The sequence below is a fragment of the Pteropus medius genome, unplaced genomic scaffold, assembly GCF_902729225.1.
Source record: "Pteropus medius unplaced genomic scaffold, Ma_sr-lr_union100, whole genome shotgun sequence".
NCBI classification, from domain to species: Eukaryota; Metazoa; Chordata; class Mammalia; order Chiroptera; family Pteropodidae; genus Pteropus; species Pteropus medius.
Genome location: NW_024342647.1, coordinates 4,731,277 through 4,759,122, shown reverse-complemented (window position 1 = coordinate 4,759,122; position 27,846 = coordinate 4,731,277). Strand labels below are relative to the sequence as shown.

Sequence of the window (27,846 nt, the reverse complement as noted above, 5' to 3'; positions counted from 1 at the left end):
AACGATCTCTGATCTGTAGCATTTGCCAGTTACTGTGGTGTAAACATTCCCACCATGGCAGATGTCACGTTTTGCAAGTTGCTGTCACTGCGCACAGTGTCGCCCATGCAAGCCGCTGCAGCCCACCACCAGTGCTTCTCACATGACAGGCTCTATCTTAAGCACGCATACCTCTTGGCACGTATGGGAGATGACCACTTAGGTGGATGGGAGAGCGCCACTGAGATCATGTGTCATGACTACTGCACGTGTGTTGGATCAGTGTTAGACTGTATGCTAGATAGAACAGTGACCTTCGTGAAGGCAGGTCCGTGGTCATCTCATTTACCATGATATGCCCTTCATTGCCTAGCACAGAGCAGATGCTCACTAAGTATATATGGTTGCTGAGTGAGGTAGCAAAGGTTCTAGTTAAAGCCCAGGCTCCTCTTTGCTGTACGTCTTTGGACAAATCTTATCAGTTTTCTAGGCTGTAGTTTTCCCATCTGTGAAGCGAGAGATAGGCCTAAATCAAGAGTCACAAATTCAAATACCTACAGGAACCAGGCAGGTGGGCTGAATGGATGAAGCAGGCTAAATACCTAGGTATTAATATCTAGGTATATTATTGTTATTACCAGTAGTAGTGGTGATGGTGGCAGTGGTGTTATTTACTGTGAATATTTCAGAAAAACTTAAGAGAAAATATAACAAACACTCATGGACATGCCACCCACTTAAGAAATAAGACTACAAATACCGTTGAGGTTCCTTAGTTCCTAATGAGATAAACTTACATGCTGATCTTAAGCATAAGGCTTGATACACATTTATGTTGTGCCTAGTCATGAAACCAGTGCTCACATTGGGGGCGATTTTTCTAACTCCCCAGAGAGTCCTTCACTTCCCATGCCAGGCAGCGTCCCACGTACCAAGGCAACCTTGGTTGGTTTTGCTTATTTTTTAAATTGAGGTATAATTGACATATAAGATCATATTAATTTCAGGTGTATGAAAACATTTTAGTTTTGCTTTCGTGCACACACAAAAAAAACATTCTGTCTGTTATTTTAAAGTATTCCTCCTATGCAGCTCCCTCTCTCCCACAGGTGCATTTTTGAAAGTGGTAGGGATACAAAGAAATCTTCCTCTAATCTAATAAAGGAGACAATACAAACTCGAGGACAGATTGAAATGCCCCCTGGCTCAGTGCTGGAGAGACTGCAGGGAAGGGTGGGGACTGTGGTAAACCGAGGAGACCTATGCTGCTTCCAAACGAAGCAGCTCTAGCTGAATGTGGCGAGGTGGCCACGTGGGCCTAGGGTGGCCGGAGTTTCCATTTTTTTCTTGAGTACGAGAAATGCGGAATCTTTAAAATATGAAATCTCTCATTTAAAACAAAATCTATTAGCAAATCACTTTGACTTCTGTTAAGGACTTTGTGTGCCAAACCAAACGTTTCCAACAGAATTTGAACCCAGGGCTGATGCTCCTGCATCCATCCTGCAAGGCAACCACCTTTCACATTATAAATCATAAACATATGCAACACTTGCAAATGAAGGTGCAGAATTCATTCCTCGGAGAGAAGTTAGCACCGTGGAAAATCCGCCAAGTGTCTAAGGGTCAGAGGTGCAATGGTTCCTACTGAATATCTTATGTGGAGAAGGAGAGATTACATGCCCTGGCAGGGGAGCCCGTGGATAGAGACATGTGACCAGAATCCAGCGATTTTCATTCACTCATGCACACACTCTTTCCTTTGGTCGTCTGCTCATCTGTTCATTTATTCATTCAAAAACATTGAGTGTGCACCTCCACTGAAATGGCAGATATTCTTCACATACCTGGGATATACGGTGGAAAATGACTAGGCTTTCAAAAGGCTTACCCAGGAGAAAGCCAGAAGCTCAGGAATTGACAACAAAGGGCGAATATAAGTTAAATGATGTAATTCACTCACAGAAGGTCCTATAAATCAAGGAAAAAATGAAGGAGAAAAGACTGCTCATCTTAGAAAGTATCAGGAGGGGTGTCAGTGCCGAGCCTCAGGGTGGGGGGGGTGCTCGTCAGATGCTTTCTCAGATGTCTGGCTCTTTCTGGGGCCCATCTTTTCTGGGGTTCATCTTTCAGACACTCTGCCCCCTTCTAGGTTTATCTCAAAGCCTCTCCACCTTTCTGAATCTGAGACTTTCCATCAGTCAAAAGAGTAAGCTGTTTTATACTTACAGCTTCAGGGGCTAGGGGAATTTGAAGAAGAACATAGCATTCAAGGTATAGACCTGGAAATCAGACAGATGCCAGTTTAATTCCTGACTGTCTTTGCCTAGGTATGATCTGAGGCAGGTTGTTTAACTTCTCTGGGCTTCAGTTTCCTCTTGGGTAAACCAGAGTCAAAAATAGTACTTATCTCACAGTTACGGTAAGAATTAAATAGATGAAAGTTCTGAGCACAGGGCTCGGACTATCTTATTTGCATAAAAGAGGATTTTGTGTTAATGAGGATATGGATAGTGATGACGGAGTTAGTGATGACGTCAGTGGTGGTGATGGTAGTAGTGAGGGTGTTGGTGCTGGTGATGATGGTGTTGCTGGTGGTGCTGTTGGTGGCAGTGCCAGTGTTATTGGTGGTGGTGGTGGAGATGATGATGATAATAGTGCCGGCGGTGGTGTTGATGCCGATGGTCACCGAAGCCGGGAGGAAAAGACGGTGTATTCTTCGTATGCACCAAGGCAGGAACTGAAAGCGGTTAACAAAACCTGCTCTGAAAGTGCTCTCACTGGGCTAGAAATCTCACTGGTGTCAAGAGGAACAAGCCTGACATTTGAGGGGCCCCATCTGGGATTGCCCAACTTTTGGTGTAAACAGCCTAGCTTTTCCTTCAGCTCCTGCTGCTTGTCCCCTTTCCCAGTTCTCCTCGCATACAGAGGGGTCCCTATAGTGAGACAGGTGGGGCATGCAGCCCCAAGGAATAGTGGAAAATCCAAACGCCTTGGAAAGATAAATAGACTCATGCAGATAGTATAAAAGTCCTTTCTCTGAACTCACGTCAGGTAAACCTCAGCTGACAGAAACATGTACAACCACACCAAGACACTCCTACAGATGGATTAAATTAGCTCTCAAATAAACAGGGAGAGGGATGGGCATCAAATCCCTAGTGGATCCTAACCCTGCTGTTTTCTACTGCTTGAGCCATTACCAAGTGCCCCTCCAACATTCCTGAACTGGGGCTGGGAACAGACTTTCAGATGCAGAGAAGAGCGTCTGGTGAAGTTTCCCAGAGAATGAAAGCAGGTGATTCTCTCCACTTCTGGCCCCACGGCTGGGAAGCTGGGGACAAGAACATAGCTGAGCTGGGAGGAATGCTGGAGGTACTCACGTCCCTTCATTTGGTCAACATGCATGTGTTTGCTATGCTCCATGCTGGTTCTGTAAGAAGACAGAGAGGTCTAAAACCCCAGGCCCTGCCCTCCAGAACACTGAGGAATTGGTCCGAGGTTAACCATCCCACAACATAGATCTCAATGCATCATTATAACAAGCCTACGACATTTCAGTACCCATTTCACAGATAGGAGAACCAAGCCTTGGAGCAGAAATGTCCCAAGCCATTCCGAGTCAGAAGAACTGCAACCACACCTGTTGCACTTCAGTGCCGGAAGTCTTTCCCATATATCACATCGTGTCACATGTATTGGAAGAAGGTAGACAGTGTCAATAGAGGCGGGAGCGGGGCTAGGTAATAGATTTCACATTGCAAGACTGGTTGGCAGATCTTCCAGGCAGGTTGTTTATCCAAGATCCTTAATTTAATTTACTCTACACTAAATTGGTCCTCTAAACTAGACACCATGCTAGGCATTGCAAATGTTCTTCTGATGCTCCAGAAGAAAGGAAGACAGGTAAAGAAAATATCGCCCATTGATAAAATCGTCTATATTTTGAGATGGATCCATTCATTTATTTAGAACACGAATGATTATTGGGCATTCTCCATGTACCAGGCACCATCCTACACACGGGAGATCCACGGGCGAACCAGAGATGCTGTGAGGCTGAGAGAAAAGGCGCCCAACCCCGTCTTAGCCAGCCCTTGGTGTCACCCGATTCCCTTTGTTCCAAGCTCACCAAGAAACCTAATTACAGTTTGGCTCCCATATAAGTCTGCCCTCAGGGACAGAATGGGCTGGTCACATGGATTTTTCACATTCTGGCCCATGTGACTGTTCATTTAATTAAAATTATTCAAGTGGCACTCAGCCAGGAGAGCAATATAGACCTTACGTGGCTGGTCCCTGACACAGTTGCTTCTCATTGCAAATCTAAGCATTTGCCTCGAGGCCGTTTTTATTTCATTTATTTTTTTTTTAAAGAAATTATTATAATCTGGCATGGAAAACAAAGTATCTATGATAGAATAGAGAAGGGATCTTCTAGGAAGGTTATGTTAGCCCCATTCCTGATACTATTTTTTCTTCCCAGTTTTATCTTTTTTTCACCTACTTTAAAAATTATCATCATGTTGGATGTTATGAGCTGCCTTAAATCATTTCTAAAAACAGTTGCTTGGTTTCAAATCCCGGTTTCTCCACTTAACAGCTCTGGAGCTTGGGGAATTTATCGTCCTCATGACCTGAGATTAATGCCCACGTCACTGCATGGCTGCGAGAAATAAATAAGATAACGCATGAAGTAATTAGCACTGTGAATGCGCTCAATACATTTTAGTTGTCATTATCATAACAATGGTTATTATTATTAAAGGGGGCTATAAATAAATACATATATGCATACTTATAAGCTCTGCCCAGGAGTGGGAGAGAGAAAGCACCACAGGAAAAGTCAAGACTTGAGCAGGCACTTAAAAGATAAAGTTTCTCCAGATGACAAGATGGGGAAGAACATTCAGGGAAGGAGAGCAGCAAACACAGCGTCATAGGGAGGGATAGGACAGGAGAGTGTAGGCAACCTCGGAGAGCTGTGAGCGGGCCCATACGGCATGGCAGCAGGTGCGGGCAGGCGGCGTGTCTCCAAGGGTCCCGGACCAAAGGGTAGTTCATTCATCCTCCAGCTCACTGCTCTCAGACTGCGGCATGTATCTGAATCATCTGGAGGCTTGTTTTTAGAATGCAGTGTCCCAGGCCCTGACCTCAGAGATTTGTATTCATTAGATCCAAGGCAGCACCAAAGAATGTGTCTTTTTAATGTGTTCCCGGTCCTGGAAAGGTGGCCCGCAGCATTTTCCCTGCTCCATGCCATTCTCCCATCTTCCTGCTGTAGCCACACACGTACATGCAATCACACATACGCATACACACAGGCACACACATGTACGCACAAGCGCATACACACACACTCTATCCTTCCTCCATCCTCCCACCTTATCCTCAACTGTCTTCAGGAGTCAGACATCAGCCACACATTTTCCAAAGGGCCTTTCTGATCCTGTCTTCATCCTCCAATTCTGCTTCTCTTTGGCCCTTATTGCCAGGTAAATACAGAATCATGACACCTATGGCAAACACAAATATTATTTTAATCTTATGGCTCCTATTATTGCAATGCCTGGGCAAATCCTCCATGTAAATGCCAAGGTGAAGTCAGGACTCTGAAGATCCAAGAAGAGGTGGTTTGGTTCAGCGTGCCAACAGACAGTTGGCTCCCTCCCAGCCCTGAACCCATCTGACCTCTCTCTCCCTCTCTCTGCAGAGAGTTGTCTGCACGGCTGGTCTCAAGTGGTATCCTCAGCCTGCTCTGATTCACTGTGTCAAAGGCTGTGAGGTGAGTCCCTACAAAGGATCCTACTGTTATTGTTATTGTTATATTAATCATGGCTACCATTTACTGTACCTAGTGATGCTGTAAATATCCCTTTAACTGATTTCTTGAACAGGAATCAGCAATCCCATTCTACAGATGATAAAATTGATGTTGGACAAGCGATATCAACAAACATACTAAAAAATACATTTAATGAGTAACAGAGTCAGGATTCTAAACCAGGATTTTCTGCCTCCTAAGCCTGTGTTCAGCATAATATTGCATCTAAGGGAGAATGGGAGGGAGGCCATATTGATTTAGCATCTATAATATGCCAAGCATTTTACCGAGATTATCATATTTAACCTTTAAAGAACCACACAAGGCAGTTTTTTTTTTCAATTCTCACTTTACTGATGAGCATCTTACATATCACTTTCTTCTGCCACATGTTTGTTATTTACTTGCTCTTTGACCCCAAAAGTAATATGGACACCTTAGACCCAACTACTGAGCTGAAAAATGGAATATTCTCTTACCCTTCAAATCTCTGGCTTCACAGTTTAGCCATACCCTGGAACTTGGCATTATGGAGATCTGTCTCTGTATCAGTGACAGGCTTGAGGTGGAACAAGAGTGTGGTACTTGGGATGTCATCTGTGTTCTCAAGAGGGTACTGCTCATGGAACTAAAAGACATTTCTCTGCACCCCCATGCTTCCATAATTCTCCTCAGCTGGTGGTGAAAAGGAAGTCCCATACCCCATCCAGGCGGATGTCCCAATCTCTGGGGGGAGGAGAGGATGGAGCAGAGCACACTCAGGAAAATGCAAGTGAAAAGGAATAAATTGTGCTCTAGAAAATTTGGTATTTGATGAAATTCTTAGAATGTCAGAACCAGAAGTGTTCTTCTAGATGACCTAAACCCGACCTTTTATTTTAAATATGGGGAAACAGGGGCCTAGACAGCATTTGGTCTAAAATTGGACGGAATGCTCAAACTGGAAGGATTCTTAGAGTGATCTAACTCTACTCGTTTGTTGTGTAGACTGGAAATTGAGTGCCAGAGAGAGGATGGACTGACCCAAGTTTGCACAGCACAATAGATACAGAGCCAAAGCGTGAACCCAGATCTCCTGACTTCTGGGCGGGTGCTTTTTTTTTTCTCCACTAAGCCATGTCCTGTCCCTGAACCATCCCCTGACCTGTAAGTGTCACAAGACAATCCCTGGGTCACACAGTTTTTTTCTGTGTATTGGTTAGGGACTTCCCGTGGCATCTTCTCAGGGCACTTGACACTGGAGTCTTTAAGAACCCCTATTCTCTCGAGTCAGCCAGAAATAGCAAAACCGAGACCAAGGCCATGTGGCCGTTGCTTCCTCCCATCTCTCTGGATAAGTCCAGCATTTCAGGAAAAGGAAGCTTGAGTTACCTGGGCACTCATTCTGCTGAGTCGGCGGTCGAGGCAGTGTGACAGCATAATTCGATCCCTCCTTTGACTCAGCACCGGGGCCTAAAAGACCCTCACCTGTCAGACTCTGAGCCCTGCCAGTGATGCTTATCGCCTTTGCCCTTGCAGGTGGCCTCTTGTCTCCTTTCTTCCACAGCCTAGAGCTAACAGTTTGTCTCTCGTCTGAGGTTGAAAAGTATGCTTAAAGAGACACAAATGCTGGGTTGGGAGAGGAGCCATCAACCTGGAGTGCCTAGAGGTAGACAAGATTGAGAAATGGTTTTGCGACCCCTGATGTCCCAGCCCTCTACCCCAAGCCATGTCCAGAGTGGTCATTCACTCCCTCATTCATGAAAGCTTCACTGAGTGCCTATTTGCCCAACTCTCTTCCAGGTTCTGAGAATAAAATAATCTAAAGTGAAAACAGTAACTACGCTCTCTCTGGGTGATCTGTGGTATCTTCTTGCCCCCCACCCATCCATGCATCCATTTACCCATGCATGCATGTATCCATCCATCCATCATTTTACTAAATAAACATTTAACATATTTGATCATATTTTGCTCAAATTGCCAGGCATTTTGCTAGAAAATCTAGGACATAAAAAATGGACGACACATTGCTGTCCATAAGGAACTCACAGTACAGTAAAGGAAATGGACAACTAAAGAGACCATTTTAAAACAGGTACCAAGAGCTATAACCAAACAAGTTCAGGAAGCTGTAGAAGCACAGAACGTCTTGGGGGTGTCAGGGAAGGCATTTTAGGGGGGCAATGTTTGGGCTAGGTCTCGAAGGATGAATCGCTTACCTGCACACATTATTAGTAAAAGTAGCAGCATGAGAAATACCGGAGACAGGAGAAATCTCTAAGTAGCTGATCTTTTCACATGCTATTCCCTTTCTCTAGAAATTCTCCCTTTTTCACCCTAATTGACTCCCACTCATCTCATGATCTCAGCTGAAACATCCTTTCCTCAGGGACATCTTCATGAAACTCCCTGAATAGGTCAAATCCTTCTACCCTTTATGCGAATGGTATCATGCAGCTTTCTTCCATAGCTCTCATCAGAGTTGAAACTGGCCCATTACATGTGTGATTATTTGATTAAAGTCTACCTACTCACTGAAGTGTAAGATCTAGAAGAGTAGAACTCTATACTGACTCACTATTATGTCCTTTAGCATATGTATAACAGTAGGCATTCAATAAATGGAGTTGAATAGAAGATGTATGAATAGATGGATAGATGGAGAGATAGGTAGATGGATGGATGGACAGATGTGGCTGCAGGAAAAGGCACGTAGAGGAGAATAGCTAATGATGAGTCTGGAAATTTTTTTAGGGGCTAAATTAAAAAAAAAATCATTCTCATTTATCTTTTTTCTCTTCCTCTTCTTCTTCCTGAGCTACTCCTTTAGCAAGCCAGTTACTTTCATTTTAAAGAAGGGACATTTGGTTTCCTACATTAGTCTGCTTATATATGATATGAGACAGAACATAAAGAACATAGCCCACAGGCCGATCTCCTAAGGCACAGAGAGAAGCAAAGGGCTTATCCTTTGTTCGTCGTTTGTTCCTCTGCTCTAATATAAATGTAATCATATGTTTATTATGGCAGTCATATGGCAGTCACACGTGTGCTCACAGCCATGTGTATGCACGCGCGCACGTGCGCGTGCGCGCGCGCGCACACACACACACACACACACACACACAAACCCCTACACCTGAGCACAGCTCTTGCCTGTATTTGGCTTTGGCTTGCTAAGATCTTTTTTTTTAGACACTAATAGGGCAGTGATGAAATGATATCAGGCATCATGAGTTGGGGGCACAAAAACTCAATGAACTGGGAGCAGAGATGCAAAAGCCAGGGATGCCTTATAGGGTAGACTTCTTCTGAGCTTGGAGTGGGATGAAGAATTCAGGATGGGAAGGGGTCATGATGGGATGCAGTTGTAGCCAACTGATGACATCTTCTTTCCCAGCAGTGAGTCGCTGAGCATTAGAGATCCCTACCAGAACTCTAATGAGAGGGGTTCCACTTTCATCTGCTTTCTATATATTCAATGTTACACAGTATTGCCTTTGATGGGAGAAAGGAAGGGTATGTTCACTGCTTTGAGAAATTAGTAGACTAACCCTGCCTCTTTATTTACTAATGGGAACCCTGAGGTCCAGAGAAGATAACCACTTAACCAAAACTATCAAATAACCACCCAGTTGGCTGAAATTTGGAAAACTGGAACCCAGATTTTCTAAAGCCCTGGCAACTGCCTTTTTCTCTAGGCCAATATAATTACATTCCATTTCAAAAAACATCTCTAAGATGCCAAAGATGTGCCCAGCATTAAACTAGGTGATTGGGAGACAAAGATGAACTGGAGATTGCCCATGTCTTTGAGGAGCTCATTGTCTTGCACCAGCTACATATCAACAGACCATAGAAGGCAGTTTGCTACGTGCTCAGATAGGGAAATACAAGTGCTAGGGGGTTGCAGAGACTCCAGACTTTCCCCTAAGATGGTTCTGGGTTCATGTCAGTAGTGACTTAACTCCATCATCTTTCCCTCTTCTTTAGAGCATCACAGAGTTGGAGGAACACAGGGGGGAAAAAAGAAAGAAAGAAACCAGTAAGTGGTAGATAGAGCCTAGAATGGTAAAAAAAAACAAACAAAAACCAAACTTAGATTTATATCATTCTTCTGCCTTTGCCAGTGTGATCTTGGCTGAGTCCCTTTCTTGCTCAGAGCCTCAGAGTCTTCATCTGTAATTGTGAGAATAGCAATGCCTACCTCACATGTTGTTTGGAGAACAAAGGAAGAAAACAAACGTGTAAAGCATGTGGCATCAAGTGCATCTGTACTCCCATGCTAGACGAGAAGGAGCCGCAGTCACACACCATTGTGCCAGATTTGTGTGGATTCTTGCGTTTGATCTTTATAATTCTTGGGCAGTTTGCATTCAGTTTCCTAATGTACTCGTGTATATTTTATTATACAGAATGTGTCTACCAGGGTAACCATACTTAGTTGGGAGAAACTTGGCTGGATAACTCTTTATAAATGGTGTTATAAGAAGTGTTAACTTGTTCGAAGGGGTGTTGGGATTTGAAGTCAGTAGGTGAGGTTTCAGAAAAAAAAAAAAAAAAAAAAGAGCTAGCTAAATGATTACAGAGGCCACCCCCTACTCACTCCAGGATGCTAACAAGGCACCTTTCCTTCCTGCCTCTGTCCCCCTTTATAGCCCTTCATGGGAGACAATTACTGTGATGCCATCAACAACAGAGCCTTCTGCAACTATGATGGTGGGGACTGCTGCGCATCCACGGTGAAGACCAAAAAGGTAGGCTGTGCCCCCCGCCTCTCACCCCACATCTGCAGCCACCTTTGACAGACCTCTCCATTTCCTGGGCCAAGATCACCCCTACGTGTTGGACTACCCATTGTCCTGGTTGTGCCAGTCCTCACCTACAAGCTGTATTGTATTGTATTGCATTGTATCGTATTTTTTATTCTTACTTAATAGTTAAGCTAATATCCTGTGCTGGGCCCTGAGGAGGGCGTGGAGGCTCATGGATGATTTTTGCAGTTGTGGTCTCTTACGCTCAGAGCTTAGAGTCAAATACGGAAGCAGACAAATAAAAGTGCAATGCGTACTTTTAGAAGGGAAGAACAGAGTGCTGTAAGGGCTCAGGCATGGGGTTGGAGAAGGCTCTGCGGAGGGATTAGCACTCAAGACTGGAACTTGAGGGATGAGGGGAAAAAGTGGGAAGGTGGCCAGGAAAAGAATGTCAGGATCAGGCAACTGACATGTAAAATCCTGGAGAGAACGAGCATTTCTTGGGGATCTGGCAAGTCTAGGAAGAGGAAAGCTGGGGCATTCCCAGCAAGGTCAGTCATGGCCTTTGAGAATTTTATAAACTCTTTTGTCGTTCACGCCTGTAGAATTAGGGGATGTGGTCTTCACTGTTATTTTCTTCCTTTGTGTACTAGGAGGCAATGGGAGTGATTCAAGTTGTGTATAGTAAAACCAAAACATTCAACTGAGATGCACATCAACCACTCACAGAAGAGTGGCCACCTCCACTTTCTTCCTGACTAGAGCTGGGACCAGAGTTTGGGGCCCCAGCCAAGAGCTAGGAGAGAGGTGGTCAACCTGGGCAACATGAGTTGATAAGTATTCTTGTGATGAATGAATAAATAGGAATTTTTTTTTATTTTTATACTCACCTATAATCTGAGCTGAAAGATTTCAAATATCATTTGATCTAATTTCTCATTTTAAGTAAGGACAACTATGTTTCTGATATGAGAGAGGCAAAGCATCTTAGTTGGAGAGCTCTCTCTCTGATTATCTGGTCCAAAGTTTTCATTTCATTAATGGGGAATGAGGCCCATAAAAAAAAAAAAAAGGCATGGTTCGTCCAAGGTGGTGGAGTGATGGAAACAGAGCAAGGCTCCTGGCTTCCTATCCGAGTCCTTTTATATTGCAACATCATTAAGAGAATTAGTTCCTTCAGGAAAGATGCTTTGACCCTAAAATGAATAGGGCAAGACTCAAGGGACTCACTCAAATAGGAGGACTGTTATTGCATCTTTTGGTTGATGAATAAGGATGCTAGGGTTCTCTGGGATTGGTTGGTCCTGTAGAGGCAATACTTTTCATGCCTACTCTTCCTTTATTTTTTAATTTTTTTGGATAAAATGCTGAAGGTATACACTTTCTGTTCAAGTATAGGATAATAAAAGTCATTCTCTAATAATGAATTTTATTATTTTTCCCAATTATGAAACTATATTCTTCTTTTAAGAAAATCCAGAGAGTAGAAGATAATGAAAGAATTCACTGATTCTCTTACAACCCAAAGATGATAAATACTTTGCTTGTGGTATATTTCATTCTGTGTAACAGTATGTGGGTATTTGTGCCTACTTATATATTACTGCATTTCCAATTTGGTATCTTGTTTTGTCTTGTTTACTTAGCACAGGAAAGATTACACATAAGAATTATCTGATATTAGTTTAAGCTTCTTAGCTGTCTACTTCGCTATATTATTATTATTATATGGTTGTGATGTATGATGAGTCACATAAGCATTTACCACTGACTTTTATTTTTAACTTTAGGTTATTTCAGTTTCTCACAATGTTAAGTAATGATTCTAATGACCATCTTCCCTGAATCGTTTTTACAGTTGAATCTGAGAATTGAAATAACTAGGATAAAAGATATGAGTATTTTTAAGGCTTTTGATACCTGTTGCCCAGTGAATACAGTCGTGTTCAACAGTGTCTATTTCACACCGTTGAAGTCAGCCTTTTAAAAGAGTGAACAGTGACGTTTCTATCTTAAATAGAGGTTCGTGCACCATAAGGACACATTATTCACCTGATACGATCACTTGGTGAAAAGCAGCTCCGAGTAAAAGAATCGCCCTACCCACGATATATAACTCACACACTAAAACGCACAAAATAAGACAAGTTTATTTTTAACGGGAGCCTTCCTTAAATGGATTGCCTTTTCTACAGTGTTTGGTGGGGACATGAAGTCATGAGATGGAGGTTCAGGTGCACATGAAAACACCCAAACGGCCATCTGACTTTCTGTTCGTGTGCTGGGTTCGGCGGCAGCAATGCCAGGCTCCGAGGCCCTGAGATGAGGATTGTCTTTTTCCTGAGGGAAGTTCTCCGCCAGGTCTGGATGTGCTTCCTAGTCCTCTTCTCTTTCCCACCATTATATCAGTGTAATTTTTGTGTGTGTGAACAAGATTCCCTTCTTCCACCTTAAATGATTCTTCCTCTCGGCCAAGGCTGCAGAATGCAGAGGGCCAAGCTTCCTTCATGCGATGAGATAACCATTCAGACAACTGTGCACTTAGTCATCTGTGTGGAAAAGGCAGTGCGGGAGAGGGGCCGGATCGCGACGCTTCCCTGAGGCAGTGACGTTCGTATTGAGACCTGAACCGTGAGGAGGCGTTTTCCTGGTGAGGGGGCGTGGTGGGTAGGGCAGAATGGAGAGAGCCGTCTGTGTGACCTTGGGATTACAGTCTAAAGGCCCCTTTTAGCGTGTGCATGGCTTGGCCATAGTTATTAGCTTTGGAGAAGTGTTTGGGGCTTCCTTCCGCTTCGAGATTCTTGGAAGTCTTGACTTCTGGAGAACAGAGGTATCTTAAATTAGCCATTCTTCCTACCACTTAAATTTCCCAGTCTTACTTCTACGTAAACTCCATCTTCTTGAAACTTCTCTACTTTCTCTTGGACACGCCCAATGATTCCCTGTAATAGATTGATTTATAGAGATGATAGGTGGAGAAAATATACAAGGATATAAAATGCCCCTAAGTGAACTGCTGTATAGGTCAGACACTGAAGACACTTGTCTTCCGTTATCTTCTTTAATCCTCATTTCGGCTCCGACAGTTTGCTATTATCTTATCCTCATGGCACCCGTGAACCGGCTGTGGCTCAGAGTACTTACGGGACTTGCTTGAGTTCTCTTAGTTGCAAGTGCCAAAGCCCAAATTTGAACCCACTTCTGTCTGACTCACAAGCCCAGCTCTTTCTCCTGCATGGGGCTGAGTCTCAGAAGAACAAAGCAGGTGGGGATAGGACCTTGTCCTCAGAGTACCTGGGCATGACCTTTCTAGTTCTGGTAGGAGACATTTCACTGCGAACCCAGACTGCCAAGGAACCCTGGGTGTGGGACTCCTCCCCTTGGCAAAAGTGAAAGCAGTTTTTCCCAGCAGCAAAGACAGAGTGGGGAGTAACCAAGGCTCCCAGCCTGGCCAGCCATCCCACACGTCCCAGACAGCAGCTTCCCTTGAGCAGAAAATTGTCTTGCCTTGTTTCTACAGCATGAAGCCTCTCAGGGCAGGAGAGGGGCCGGATTCCTTCCTTCCACACCCCCACCCCAGTGCTTACCTGCTGGTCTCATGTGTACTCATGGCCCCAGACACATATCATGGGAGGTTCTCTGACCATAAGCACCCAGACTGGCACTCAGAAACTCGTAGATAGGGCAGATTTGCTTCATGTACCTTTCTAATTAGAGTAATTCCATTAATTGAGCATATACTATGGGCTTGGCCATGGGTATCTCACTTAGACTCCAAAACCACCCAATAAGGTAGACAGCTGAGGCTCAGAGAGGTGTAATCCTCTGTACACAGCTGTGTGTAGGATTTAGCATTCCTGACTTCAAACAAATAATAGTAGCTACTATTTATCAAGAGGTTAATATTTGCCAAGCATTGCGCTAATAACTGCTTTTACATGTCTCATTTCATCAGCACAGTAGTCCTGTTTGTGGGTATTTTTTCCTCTTTGCATAGATGATGCCACTGAGGCTTAGAAGGGTTAAGTTCACAGAGCCAGTAAGTGGTAGAGCTGGGATTCAGACCCAGCACCTGCCTCTAACGCCTGTTCTGAACACCTTGTTGCCGTGCGCTTGCATTCTGCCCTTCCCCTGGTAGGTGGGCTTCTTGCCTCATAGTCCTCCTGGGCTGGAGTCCTGGACAAGAACTCGTGGTCTAGGGTTAAGCATTCAGCACATTCTCCTAGACTTCCTTCTTGCCAGTTCTCCACCTAAACTTCTTCCCTGTCCCCAGGGCTGGGGCCTCCCGATCACTTGGCCCAGAATGATGTCTGCTTGGTCCCTCCACCCTCCCTCCCTTAGTTGTCTCTACAGACACCAGCTGTTTCCCACATCTGCCTTGTGGGGTGACCTGGGCCCGGCTGACAGACAAGAGCAAGACAGTGCAGGAAACTCCGTCTGACAGAGGTGACCAGTTTCTCACCCAGACACCTGTCTGCAGAGCAAGGCAGACAGGAAGGGGCAGGACCCAGCTTCTCAGCATGTCAGATTATTATTTTCCTGTTGGAGCCTTGAGAAGTCTCGAATACAGAGCAGATTTCCAGAATGGTTGCTTCAACAGTTTCCCCTCATAATAAGAACAACAAAAAGTATTCCTTTGTAACTGGAATTATTCTAAGCAAGCATGTGTTGGGGGTGTAACGGAGGAAGGGAAAACCACCTTAACACATTCCACATACCAAAACTTTCTAAGGCGTGGTGGCCTGGAACAATAATTATGGTCATGTTTCAGGCAGCTGCTAAGAGACTGATTCTGGAAGACGTCTGGGGAGTGAGGGAGTAGTCAAACCCTGTGACTTAGCTCTGTGACCTTGGGCAGGCCAGATACACCTTAAGTTTTCATTTCTTGATATTTGGATTAGAGTCACGTCTCAGGACTCTCCTCCACATGGCTTCCTGAATGAGGTGGTCAACCGAGTGAGAAGTTGAAGGCTAGTCGGGGCTGGGACCAGGAGAGTAAGGTGTCAGCCCTAGAAACAAGCCTTAGCACAAGATGCCATGCCCAGCCGATGACATTAAGTGTACGGCTGCCACATTTATTTACTAAATCTAAGTGGAAACATAGCTTTTTAGAAAGGATGTTATAACCCAAGGTAGCCCATTGGTCTAAGGCGGCTAGTGATTGTATAAGACGTGGGAAGATAATCAATACCATTAGATGGAAAGCAGCCTTCTTAGCGGAGTGACCGCGATAAAGGGTTGGACATTGGGTGTCAGTTAGCGATGTGCATCAGAGGCTCTTACGTGTCAACTCAGCAACCAGAATGGTCCCTTTTAAACAAGTGAAATGGTGGCACACCTTGGCCAAGCCCTGCGGTATCTCCCCCATGCTACTCAGAGTAAAGCCAGTCCTTTCAATGGCCTGTGAGGCATCTATCTACGAGCTCTGCCTGCCCTCGTGGCCTCTCGGACCTCAGCCCCTACTATCGGTGCCCCTGCTTCACCTAACTCCAGCCCTCCGATGGCTTGCAGTCCCTTGTGCAGGCCAGGCATTCTCCTACCTCACAGCCTTTGTCACTGGCTGTTCCTTTGGATGGGAACATTCTTCTCCATGACTCACCCCCTCACCTCCTCCAGGTCTTTGCCCAAGTGTCACATTCTCAGCAAGCCCCTCTCCGATTGCCCGCCTTCCATCACCCCTGGCACTTCCACGCACATTTGCTTTGGCTTCTCCTTCTTTTTCCTTCTACAACACTTAATCACTTTGCCACAGACTATAAAATGTATTTATAATTTATCATCTGTCCATCCTTACCTCTCTCGCTGCTAGAATGACCGTTTCATGAGGGCGAGAATGTGCATTCATTTTGCTCACTGATGTATCCCAGATTCTGATGCTGTGTGATAGAGATTGTGCTGGACCATGAGCAAGACGAACCTGGCTGTAGCCATGCTGAGGTCACATCTTCTGGACTAATGGTCAGGCATCTAGAGTATAGTAAGTGCTAATGGAGGCGCAGAAAGTAAAGAGAGTCAATGAAGGCAACACCGGAGGTGAGACATGCAGTAGGTGCAGTAGTTGTTACCTGGATGAACAAAATGGCAACGACCAAACAAAAGAATGAGAGAGAAAAGTGTTTCCAGCAGAGGACGCAGTGTGTGCAAAGACCCAGACGTAAGGGTATTAAGGAAATTATAATGTCTAGAGTGTGGCTAGAGCACAGTTCGAGAGGGGAAGGGGCAAGAGATGAGCCTAGAGGGATGAGCAAGGCTTCTATAAGCCAAGCTAGGGAATCCGAATTTTACTGAGAGATCAATAGGGCTGTTCAATGATTTTTTAAGCACTGAACCAGCCCAGAAGAGCCTAGAGGACTTCCTGGAAGAGGTGATAGATGTGCTTAATTTAGAAGATTAGTAAGAGATAACAGGAAAATGGCTAAGCAGATTAAACTAATTCTCCCTTGTTCCAAATCCCTGGCTTCTACAGTGGTATGAGATCCTCCTGTAGCTTTGACTTTTCACGTGGATGAATTACTCATTTTAGCTTGTTCCTATGAAGGAATCAGACTCTTCCATGCCCTAAAGTTATCATCATCATAATTGTCAATATTATCATCCCACCATTATTACCACATCAACAGCACCACGAATACCCGCATCACCAAGATCATCGCTACCATCATCATCATCATCATTGAGCATGTATTATGTGCCGTGCACTGTGCTAGTGCTTTACTTGAATTTTATACTTTACCCAAAATACTTCTATGTGGCAGGACTGTTATTATCTCCATTTTACAGATAGAGAAACTGAAGCCCCCAAAAGGGAAGAAACTTGTTTAATAGCATGTACTAAGTCAATAAGAGGGCAAGAAATCAAACCCAAGTCTCCTTCTAGGCTGGTGCTGTTCTTTACTGGCATTTTTTCCCTCCATTTTATCTTCCACTTGTTCACATTTAAACAAGACTCTGTATTCATCGACTGTGGCATGCCTTTTGCCAGGCACGAATCTACCCTATGCTCAAGGAGCTTACAAGGGGTCCACATCCTCAACATGGCACCTTGTTCTACTCGATCTCATTAAATGTTTCCATCAATACTACGAACACCCTGAGACTCGAGTGGCAAAATGATTTGTCCAAGGTCCTACGGTGGGAGGTGGACAGTCAAGGTTTTCTGACCTTGAGACAGGATGCCTCTTGCTCCCTGCAGTTCATACTCTCCACTTGTGATCTCCCTCTTGATTCTGAGTCAGAATCCAGCCTTAGATGAGACCTGCAGCCAGGGCCTTGTGGTGCGTTTGCCTGGGCTGCGTTCCTGAGCTGCTCACACACACGGATGGAGGTGTCAGCCTGGGCAGCTCACCCAGAGGGAGAAACCCCTGTGCCTGAGCAACAGCTCCAGCCCAGAGGAAAAAAGGAGACAATCCTGGCCTTTAGTCATTGACCTGGGCTTGTTGACAGAATCCCAGAGTGGGTGGCCAAGCCATTTATGGGATAGCCTAGCCACATGGTGCTGGGAATCCCAAATGTAAACTGGCCACCACAGGCGTTTGTGCTGTGGGTGGTAGGTTTTCTCGAGAGGCCATCTGGGGGAGGTGGGAAGCCGCTTGGGAGTCAGGGGAACTGGGGACCTGGGGACCCTGCTAAGAACTGACTTTATCAGGATGTGACTCTTCTCTCCATGTCCCAGTTTCTTTCTCTGTGAAAAGGGGACCCTGACTCCCACTCTGCTTGCCATTCGGGGGACAGAGGAATGGTTACAAACAGGGGTGCAGATGCCAGCCCAGTGACTCACCTCTTTGCATCTTAGTTTCCTCTAAGATGTGAAACAGGGATAGTAAAAATAGCTGCCTTATTACGGTTGTTGAGAAGAGTGAGTGAGACAATGCACACTGAGTTATTCAGAGCCAAGCACATAATAAGTGATTTAAAAAAAAAAAAAAAAGGGTTATTTGCTATTAGAAAAGACAAATCGGCAGTCAGCCTCGCCTGGTTGTGGAGACGGTGCCTTCCCCTGACTCTCACTGGCTGAGTACGCTCCGTGTTTGGAGTGGGGTTTAGAATCCTGCATAACGTACTTATTGACTGGTAGTGAGGCTCAAGGCAAATTTGTTTTGTTATAACATTCTGAATCCTCTATTTTGTCATCTGCGAAATGGGTAGCTAAAAGACGATAGCTTAATGAGATTGTACAGAATCAGCAAATCACCGGACACGTGGAAGGCCCTCAGGAAATGCCAGTGTGTGTGTGTGACTGTGTGTGTGTATCAAGTGATGTTCACTGCTGTGAACCTGTACAAACAAGCTTCTCTGGTCTTTCCCAGGCCAGACCTAGGAATGCCTGGCTGAGTGGATGGAGCTGGCCATCTCCACCTTCTCTTCCCAGTTGTAGGCCCTCCATCAGGAGCAAGTGTGTGACAAGGGGAAATCCCATGCAAGGCTGGGTTCTTAGAGAATCTGCATTTCCAGGTCCTTCTAGCCAAAGTATTGCCTTCTGCTTTTCTAAAACTGAAGAAGATTTTCAGACAGAAAGAAAGGGAGAGACTGTTAAAATCAAACCCTAAGGTGCAGCTAGGGAAACTGAAGCTCATAGGAGTGAAGGAACTTGCACAAAGTCACCTAACAAGTGAGTACAAGAGCAGAGGCTCCCTGATCTGTATTCTGCCTGTATATTCATGTATTCATTTGTCCATCCATTCATGGGTTCGTCAAACACGTGTTCTGTGGTATGTGAAGACTCAGTTCAACAACAGACATGGTCCCTGCCCAGGCTGGGCTGGCGTACGAGTGCTGAAGTGATTTAGTACAAGGAGGGCATAGAAATCGAACGCTGTGATATGGGACGAAGGTGACCGTGTCACTGGTCAGGCCGATGAGGGAGCAGGTGGTACTTGAGATAAGACCTGAAGACCAAAGAGGGGTGAGCCAGGAAAGAGCAGCGGGGTGGAAGGACGTTAATGGCTAAGGACTGAAAAGGAGGAAAGCGCTTGAAGTACTTGAGGAACCAATAAAGAAATAAGCTACAAGAGTGAGGGGAAGAATCCGAGTGAGGTCCGAGAAGGATGCAGAGATCAGATCCTGCAAAGATCTCTCGGTAAGGACTTTAGGTCTTGTTTTAAGACATAGAATCTGTTGAATTTTTGCAGCAGGAAGCATGAGAGATACATCAGATGTGAAACTGTCCCTAGTGGGTCACAGAGCCCAATGGCAAAGAGTTACAGAATTGTGCACAGGACATTAGAGGTAACTGGATCCTTATAATGGTAGAAGGTGGGCAAGGGTAGGAGAAGGGGACAGGTAAAGGTTGGGTGAGTTGAGGACAGAGAGGCTGTCCATGTCTGCGAGGTGGGAGGGAGGGGACAACAGGCAGAAAAGGTGTCGCAGATGGTGAAATACGAGCTGGTGGGAAATTCGAGTCAGCACATGTGTGTTCAGCATTAGGCATCTCCTGAGTGTTAGGCCATGTGCTGGGGCTTTTGCATCTTTCTTCTTCTTTGAACCTCACAACCATATGAAATATGGTATTTTTTAAATCACTCCTTTATAAAGATAGAGACTCAGGGTTATGGCGACGAAAAGATTTTTCCCGAAATCGTACAAGTGTGAGGCAACTGAGGACGCCAACCCAGGCCTTGGACTCTCCCCACTCAGCCTCAGTTGTTAGATTTAGACTTGGCTCTGCCCTCAGTTTCCCCACTTGGACTTGAGGGTTTCCTCCATATCTTTTCCAGTTCTAACATGCTGTGCTGCTCTTAGAGGTGAAGAAGTTATAGAAGAATATTCTAGATTAGAAGGCGCAGCCTCCACAAAGGCATGGAGGCTGGAAAGAAAATGTCCTAAACAGGGACCAGCAAGTAATTGTAAGCAGAAAGACAAGCACTGCAAGGAAGACGCAGTGGCGAGATGCTTACCCGGCACTGAGCTCCGACGCATTTCAATTGAAACGAGAAACAAAGAGATGCGCTAGCTATGAGTGCAATGGAAGAGTCGCAGAGAAAGAGAAAGGCGCATGCATTCATTCATTCGTTCATTTTCCATGGCTTGGGCCTTGGAAAATAAGAATGAACAAGGCCGACATATACATGGTTGGGCTCTGAGCATATGTCTGGCACTGTGTGCTAGGTGTTTTCTTCCCTTGGTTCCTGTATCCCTCATCACAACCCCAGGGAGGTCTATGCTTCCACTATTCCCATTTAATGAATGAGTTAACTAAGGCTCAGAGAAAATGTCACATGCTCCAGGTCACACCTCAATTAGGTGACAGAGCTGCTGGGGCTTTCACTTCAATCTTCTTGTTCATTCCTACATTATAAATTGTTGCCAAGTTGCAGGATGGGGAGAGAGATTGGGAGGGAGGGAGGAAAAAGAGGCAGAGAAAAAAAAGTTAGATATAGAGAATGAGTCCACAAGCCAGAGAGAAAAAAATGTTCTGTGAGGCTCTGTGAGCACTTGGCGACTCTGCAGAAGCAGGAGGCAAATGAGGTCATTAAATCCATCTGCGCAGATGGGGACCCTCTGGGGGAGGTTATATGCAAATGCCATGATGCAATGAGGTGAAATCTGCTTGCGTGAGCCCAGGCTGGGCTCAGGCAGGCACTGCTCCCTGTGCTCTGGAGAGACAGGTCATCCGCTGCGTGGGGAAGACCCTCGTGCTGCGAGGCTCTTTTCTCTCCGTTTCTAGAAAGGAAAGCTGACCCAAGGTCACAGAGCACGTGAAGGGATGGAGCAAGAACTGAATCTTAGGCCTCTCGCTTTCTCTTTGTTTTGAATTTTAAAAACTTTTAATTTTTATTTCTTAATTTCCCCAGTTTTTGTAATGTGCACATATAGCAGATCATCATATTGTACGCCTCTTTTTCTTATGCTAAAATCTGTTTCCTAGCTCCTTGGACCATATTTTATGCAAAATCTCTGTACAAAATGATCTCTACCAGGAGGATGTCAGGTCCCCCGGAAGGTGGTCTGAGCTTACTGAGACACGCCGTTGTTGTTTTCATCATTGGCTCCCCAAACCAAAATGACCAATAGTGTCTTTCTTAAAAGAGACACACCCTTTATGCCCCCTGATCACTATGACAGTCCTGTAAGTTCAATATTCCTTTGCACAATTGTATGAACCGACTCTGGTATGAAACATTATGGTTTTTCTCCCATGATTTCCTCAGCTCTCAGAGTTTACAGTGCGAGGTGGGTCTTAATATGCCAGTTCTACAGCTACGAACCTGAGGCTCCGAGGAGGTAGCCTGTCCTACTTTAAATACTAGATTTGTCACATATTACTTTGGGCAAATGCGTGCCCCTATCTGAGCCTCAACTTCCCCATCTGTAAAATGGTAATCATTTTAGTATCTATCGTGCAGACTTGTCAAAGCGTTCAGTGTTTTTCTACTTGGAAAGTGTTTAACACATTGCCTGACATAAATACCACCCCAAATGGAAGCTGCTATGATAATGACCATGTGAGCTTGATAAAAATTGTCATAGGGCTGGGAGGAGCCATGGCTTGAACTTGAATCTGCTCTCCCCACAATGCATTGATTGTCCCCCGTCCTGCACTGCCTTTCTGAAAGTCAGTGCTTCAGATGTAACACCTGATTCACTTCTCTTTTTCTCTGCAGGTCACTCCCTTCCCTATGTCCTGTGACCTACAAGGGGACTGTGCTTGTCGGGACCCCCAGGCCCAAGAACACAGCCGGAAAGACTTCCGGGGATACAGCCATGGCTAAGGAAGGACAAAGGGTTGTCAAAGAATTCCCAGCGCCAGGACCCGCATCCCTTTGGTATTGATTTCACAGTCAGCTGCTCAATGGAATGGCCTCCCCACACCAGGGATCCTTAGCACCCAACCGGTCTGCCTTTAATTTTACCCAGGAAGGACTCACTGTGGGGATGCATGAACCAAGTCTCGCCATGTTGAATGATGGAATGGAATTTCATCCCTGAGTCTTAGATGGATCACATATATACAGCGTGTAGCCCCAGAGCCTCCTAAGATTCTAACCATTTGTCACACGGCCACAGCAAGAAACATGTTTTGTATGTAGGAGTGTGCACGTCTGTGGTTAGTACACATGCATGCATACGCACCCATACAAACATCTGTGTGAGGGCAGTTTCGGAGACTGAGCAGAGAGAGATTGGAACAAAGCAAATCTTTCCTTTCCCAAGCTCCTAGCCAACACTGTCCTTAGGAGAAAGAGTTGCAGAAACTGCTAAGGCCAAGTGTTGCAATGCCAAGACAGCTCACACCCCAAGGCTTGGAATATGTAGGGCATGCACAATGATGTGGTCCTTTGGGATTAGAAGTGAGATGGTCTCTGATCACCTACCTTCTAGGGAAGAAGGACCCAGGAAGAATCCAAGGCTTACAAAGCTCCCCAATTTTTCCGCTGCCATGGGGGATTTATCCCAACTCCAGGGTTCGAGGCCAAGCTGGAAATGGCTTAGGATTGCAATGTCAAGGTATTATAACAGCCCCCTGCTTGAGGCTTGAGGCCATAATATCCATCCCTCCATAACCTACCCATTCCCCAAATCTTGCCTTGGGACCACATTTGCTGCTATGTTTCCTGCTGCTCTATCCTATACATTGAGTACCCTAAGATGGTAGGACTAGGTTAAGAAAAACCCCACACAACCAAACATTCTGCCTTAAAAGTGACCCACATTTTCCCACAGCTCCTCGCTTCCTCGCCCATCTGCAAGAGAAAAACCCTCATTGGTCCACATGGTGAGAAGTTAAGTCCCCCATGGTTGGGCTTCTCATCCTGAAAGGAAACTGAGGGACTTAAGATGCTAGAACCCTCGCTGAGAGTCCAGAATGTCTAAGCCAGTGTTAGATTTTATAATCAAGTGGAACAGTGTTAAAAGTTCTATGATGTTGGGGCTATCCAGAGACTGTTAGAATTGTAGGAACTCCTGAGTTACTATTTAACCAAGGCTTCCTGTCCCTCCAAGCTAGAGCAGGCTCTGGTCCTAAAGACCTCACTTGAGTATGACCGATCTAGACTGTGTTCCAGATGCCATCAGAGGAAAGCTCCAGAGTTTACAGCCTCAGGCCCCAACAACCCAACACGATCATACTTCCACAGTCTTCCCTCTGCCAGTACTCCTGTGGTTGGGTAACCTTTCCCTCTCTCCCTAGTTCAGCCTCCAAAAGTTAAGAGTAAATTAGTCAAACACACGTGGGAGCCTCCACCTCTTTGGGGTCCTCCTCTTTGCCTCTTTTCAGCCAGTTACCTGTCCACTCCTTTTGATCAATATGGGTAGAGATTAATATAGAACGAGGTGGAGAGAATGGTTAAGTTTGACATAATTTCTGAGACTGGCACTGAGAGAGTGAGGCGACGGAAGGGTCTAAACTCGATGAGTCACATAAAGGTTGCTATAAATCAAGTCATCGAAAGCCTAGAGAAGACAAACAATGGAAACAAAGTCAAGCACAGGAACAGGAAGTACTGAGCATGTGTGCTGGCCCTCCTCATCCCTGCATCTGAGGCAGGCGTTGTTGATAAGTTATAGCTCCTTTTCCCATGGGGACCAAACATAACTTCAGAAAGCTTCTTCCCATGTCACTCCCAGCAGCAATTACCAGCTGATCAGAAACACTTGAGAAGACATTTATTGGCCATCTGTGGTCTGTTATATTAAAAAACATATCAAGGTGCTTTTCGCACAGGTGCCCACAGCTAAGGATTCAGTGCTTAGATAGTTTTGTGTGGCTTGTACTATATTATAAACTCTGAGACTGAGTTCCACAATGGAGAGGCTGCCATCATCAACAAGGCCAGGATCAAATCCTTTATGTTTCCTCCTTAAAAACTCGTATCTCATTTATATTCAGGATTTTTTTTTTCTATAATTACCAGGGCCAATCGGTAGCAAAATTATTATAATAGAAGAATCGATCCCATTTTGTATCTCCAGTATCTTAAAACTCTTGCCACGCTTAAAACCTCTCTCTTGCACTAGCTGAGTTGTCATCCTGTGTGGTGGTAGGAGACCCAAACTAAGAAAGGTAATGAGTCAGCCCTCCAAGTTCCGGTGTTACACCAATAAGTAGTGTGAAAAGCCTTGGAGACCCAAAGACAACATTGCTAATGGCAGAGTTGCAGGAACCACAGAAGAATCTCACCAGCTTCCCCTAAATCGACCTTGTCCTCTTTCTTCCTTCACTCTCACCCTTGTTTATTGCCACACTCTCCAGCTGAGCAAAGTTTCCTGGAGGCTGACTTCTGTCTATCTTCAGCTTCACAGATTGAGTCGATCCCTTCTGAGCAAAGATCCAGCCAGTCCCTTCACTGTCATTCAAACCTGTTACAAATTCACAGTTCCCCAGGCTATGGGGCAAGAGAGGCTACCTGATTGATAGCTAGCCTCGTGCCCACTCAGAAGGTGCGATTAATAGGCGCTACCCAAACCTTAGTGGAGAGGGTCCACTCTATTTGTGCAACGCACCGATACCCAGCTTCATTTTCTTTCTGGGAATAAACTCATTGTCTCATCCCTTCGATCATCTCCTGTCCGGGACAATGGAGTGCTCACAAGAAGGCAGGCGTGAAGCACTATTGTCTGTCAGCAGCTGAGGGGCCCTAAAGCACTTGGGTAGGGCGGGGGCAGAGTTCTGGGTCTGTAGAAGTATTAGCCTGTTAGCAGCAAGAAAGAAGAGACGAGATAGACATTCCTCTGAGCCCTCCCTTGGGAAGCCTTTTCAAGCCACAACCTACCTGCCTGTCCAGAGGACTTGTATTACCCACCCACTCACCTAGGCCCCCAGATTCTGTGCCAACCACCTATTAAGGGAAGACAGACCTTGAGAAGTCCATTCTGGTGTCTGAATTGGGTGGAAGGGAGTGATTGACGGTCATAAACAGTAGGACAGCGGTGCTACTCCTGCCTGCAGCGTGTTGAGTCACTGCCTAGACAGTTCTCTTGGCCGATGCTTAAATGCTATTCGTTGAAAATGATTCTTAGAGACAGATTTCAGCTACCTCCCTTCCAGGTTTGATTTAACTTGGTCGTAACTGTCGATTTGTAATAGGTCTTACCTGTGTTAGACAGAAAGAAAGAAGAGAAGAAAAGAAAGGGAAAGAAAGGAAGGTAAGGAAGAAAAGAAACCATACACTTAACAGTTTTGAGGTTTTATGGTTTTTTTTGTTTTGTTTTGTTTTTGGAATTACTTCAAGTGAGAAAATAAAAAAGAGGAAATTGATGGTGACAAAACTGTACAGATAGAAATTCATAGAAGACAAGGAAATGAAAAGGAAACAAAATGCATGATTAAAAATAAGAATTTTTTTTTTTGAAAAACCTATTTTTGTGCTTCCTAAAGGAAACTTTTTCTACAGACTGAGTAGGTAGACACAAGCATAAAGATTTCCTAGCAGGAGACATAGAGTGGGATTTTATAACGCTATTATTTTCTGTACTTTGTGGTAGGTCCAGGAAATAAGGCATCTTCCCCCTTGATATGTAGTTGTTGTTGGGGGAGCATTTCGTCTATTTGTTTGGTGGCAATCATTGATACTAGGGAGTGGGAGGGCTTTAAAATGGTTTTATCAAATATTAAGGGGGCATATTGTGTTGTGCTTTTCACATTATAAAATGTTTATATTTACCAGTAGAGCACTGGGCTTTATAAAAACTGCACTTAGAATCACACTGCACAGTCAGTCCACTTTCCTAAAAAGCTGCTACATGACCAGACAGGTGATTCCCATGGTTCTGAGAAATGAAATAAACCAAGCAAACAGCAAAGAGAAAAACTAAATAGCGAATGAATAAAAGCCTATTGTTTTAAAATTTATTCAAGTTTTGCCAGATTCCTACCGATTGTTTGATCTTTACAAGAAATGTTTAACAGCCAAGAGAGGAATTCTGTCCCTAGAGTAAGAACCTACAGTTCTTGACTCCAGGCAGCAGTGGGCTCAGTGATCTTGAACAAGTCATCAGCTCGCCTCTCCATTTGCCTCTGTTTCTCCAGCTGCAAAATGGAGATCCTACTACTTACCTACCTCACAGCGGGCGGCCAAGGGATTGTGAGGCCCTGAGGTTTTAACAGGCTGCGGCCGTCTGTGAGAGCCAAGGCTGGACGCAAGGTCCGTGGGTTACCTTTCAAGAATGCACAGGCCCGTTGGCCTTTTAAGAAAGACAGTGTTCATTTGCTATTTCAAGGAATAAAGCTGAAGCTTAAGAGAGAGGCTTGTGTTTGGGAATATTTCATTCTTAGGTAAATCAGATTCCTCCCACCCCTCCCCCACTCTTATTCTGGCCTTCACCAGTTCTATAATTTGATCAAAAGCCAATGACTTCCTGCAGTGTAAAAGTCAGTTTGTTGTCGTCCCTTCAATATATCCAGGCCATTTCCAACTTTATAGAGGAAGGGAGTCCCTAAAAATCTCTTTTTCTCAGACTTAAAATTCCACATTGAGTGTTTCATTCAAAGAAGATCTGGCTTTCTGAGTGTCAACAACTTGGGCTTCTTAAACTATACACCAGCAGTCACTGAGGAGGATTGTGAACAATTATTGAGTTGCTTTCTTGGGTCTCTATAATCAATAACCTGTTCGCAGATATCTATCTATATAAAGATATTATATATAAATATAAATTTACATATATATGCACATGTATATATAGTTGTACATATATGTGTGTATATATATACTTAAATGTAATATTTACAAAATAAAACTGTGATCTCGTCTAGAGAAAATGTATTCATATTACAAACTGCTCTTCCATATTTATGTATCATATTATACCTTTTTATTATTGTTAGAATTGTTATGGGTATTTCTAATTATTATGATGTTGAAATCTGTTCGGCACCTTCTGGAAACGACCAAAAAATTAATGACTCTCCATTGAAGTGCTTAAAATCTGTTCTCATGAGAATTCTACTGGCCTGCTATGAAAAAGGAAAAAAAAAATCTAAACACCAAAAACAAAACACGATTCCAATCCTTTTTCTGTACCTCACGCGCATAAATTTGCTGCTCCTATTTTGGGTTTTATTTTTTTCCTGTTTAATGTGTTTTTATGGATCTAAGTTAAGTCTTTCAGCAATATATAAAAATGTAAATAGTAAACTTTATTTATTAAGAATGTCATCTTTTTTAATTTATATTTACACAATTGTTCATCTAATTTATTTTTTCTATACGGTTTTAAATACTCAGACATATTTTGCTGTTCATGGTATTTTTATCCTGTTCTCATGGATTTGTTTTCCCATACTGTTTTCTCTGGTCTCAATTACAGGTTGGATCTCACAAAAAAACTAATGTCTAAGACAGAAATATTTTGCCACTGTTGATTACTATA

The 27,846-nt window shown here is 44.4% G+C and overlaps 1 protein-coding gene across 1 annotated transcript in view; it reads left to right on the top strand.

Annotated features, from left to right (window-relative positions):
* Positions 1 to 24,376, top strand: part of PAPPA (pappalysin 1) — a 219,355-nt gene extending 194,979 nt beyond the window's left edge. Inside the window, exons 20-22 of the mRNA XM_039866768.1 lie at positions 5,693 to 5,764; positions 10,444 to 10,542; positions 22,140 to 24,376. Coding sequence (XP_039722702.1) covers positions 5,693 to 5,764; positions 10,444 to 10,542; positions 22,140 to 22,247 — 279 coding nt within the window. The 3' untranslated portion in view covers positions 22,248 to 24,376. The remainder of the gene's footprint in view (positions 1 to 5,692; positions 5,765 to 10,443; positions 10,543 to 22,139) is intronic.
* Positions 24,377 to 27,846: the final 3,470 nt, after the last annotated feature.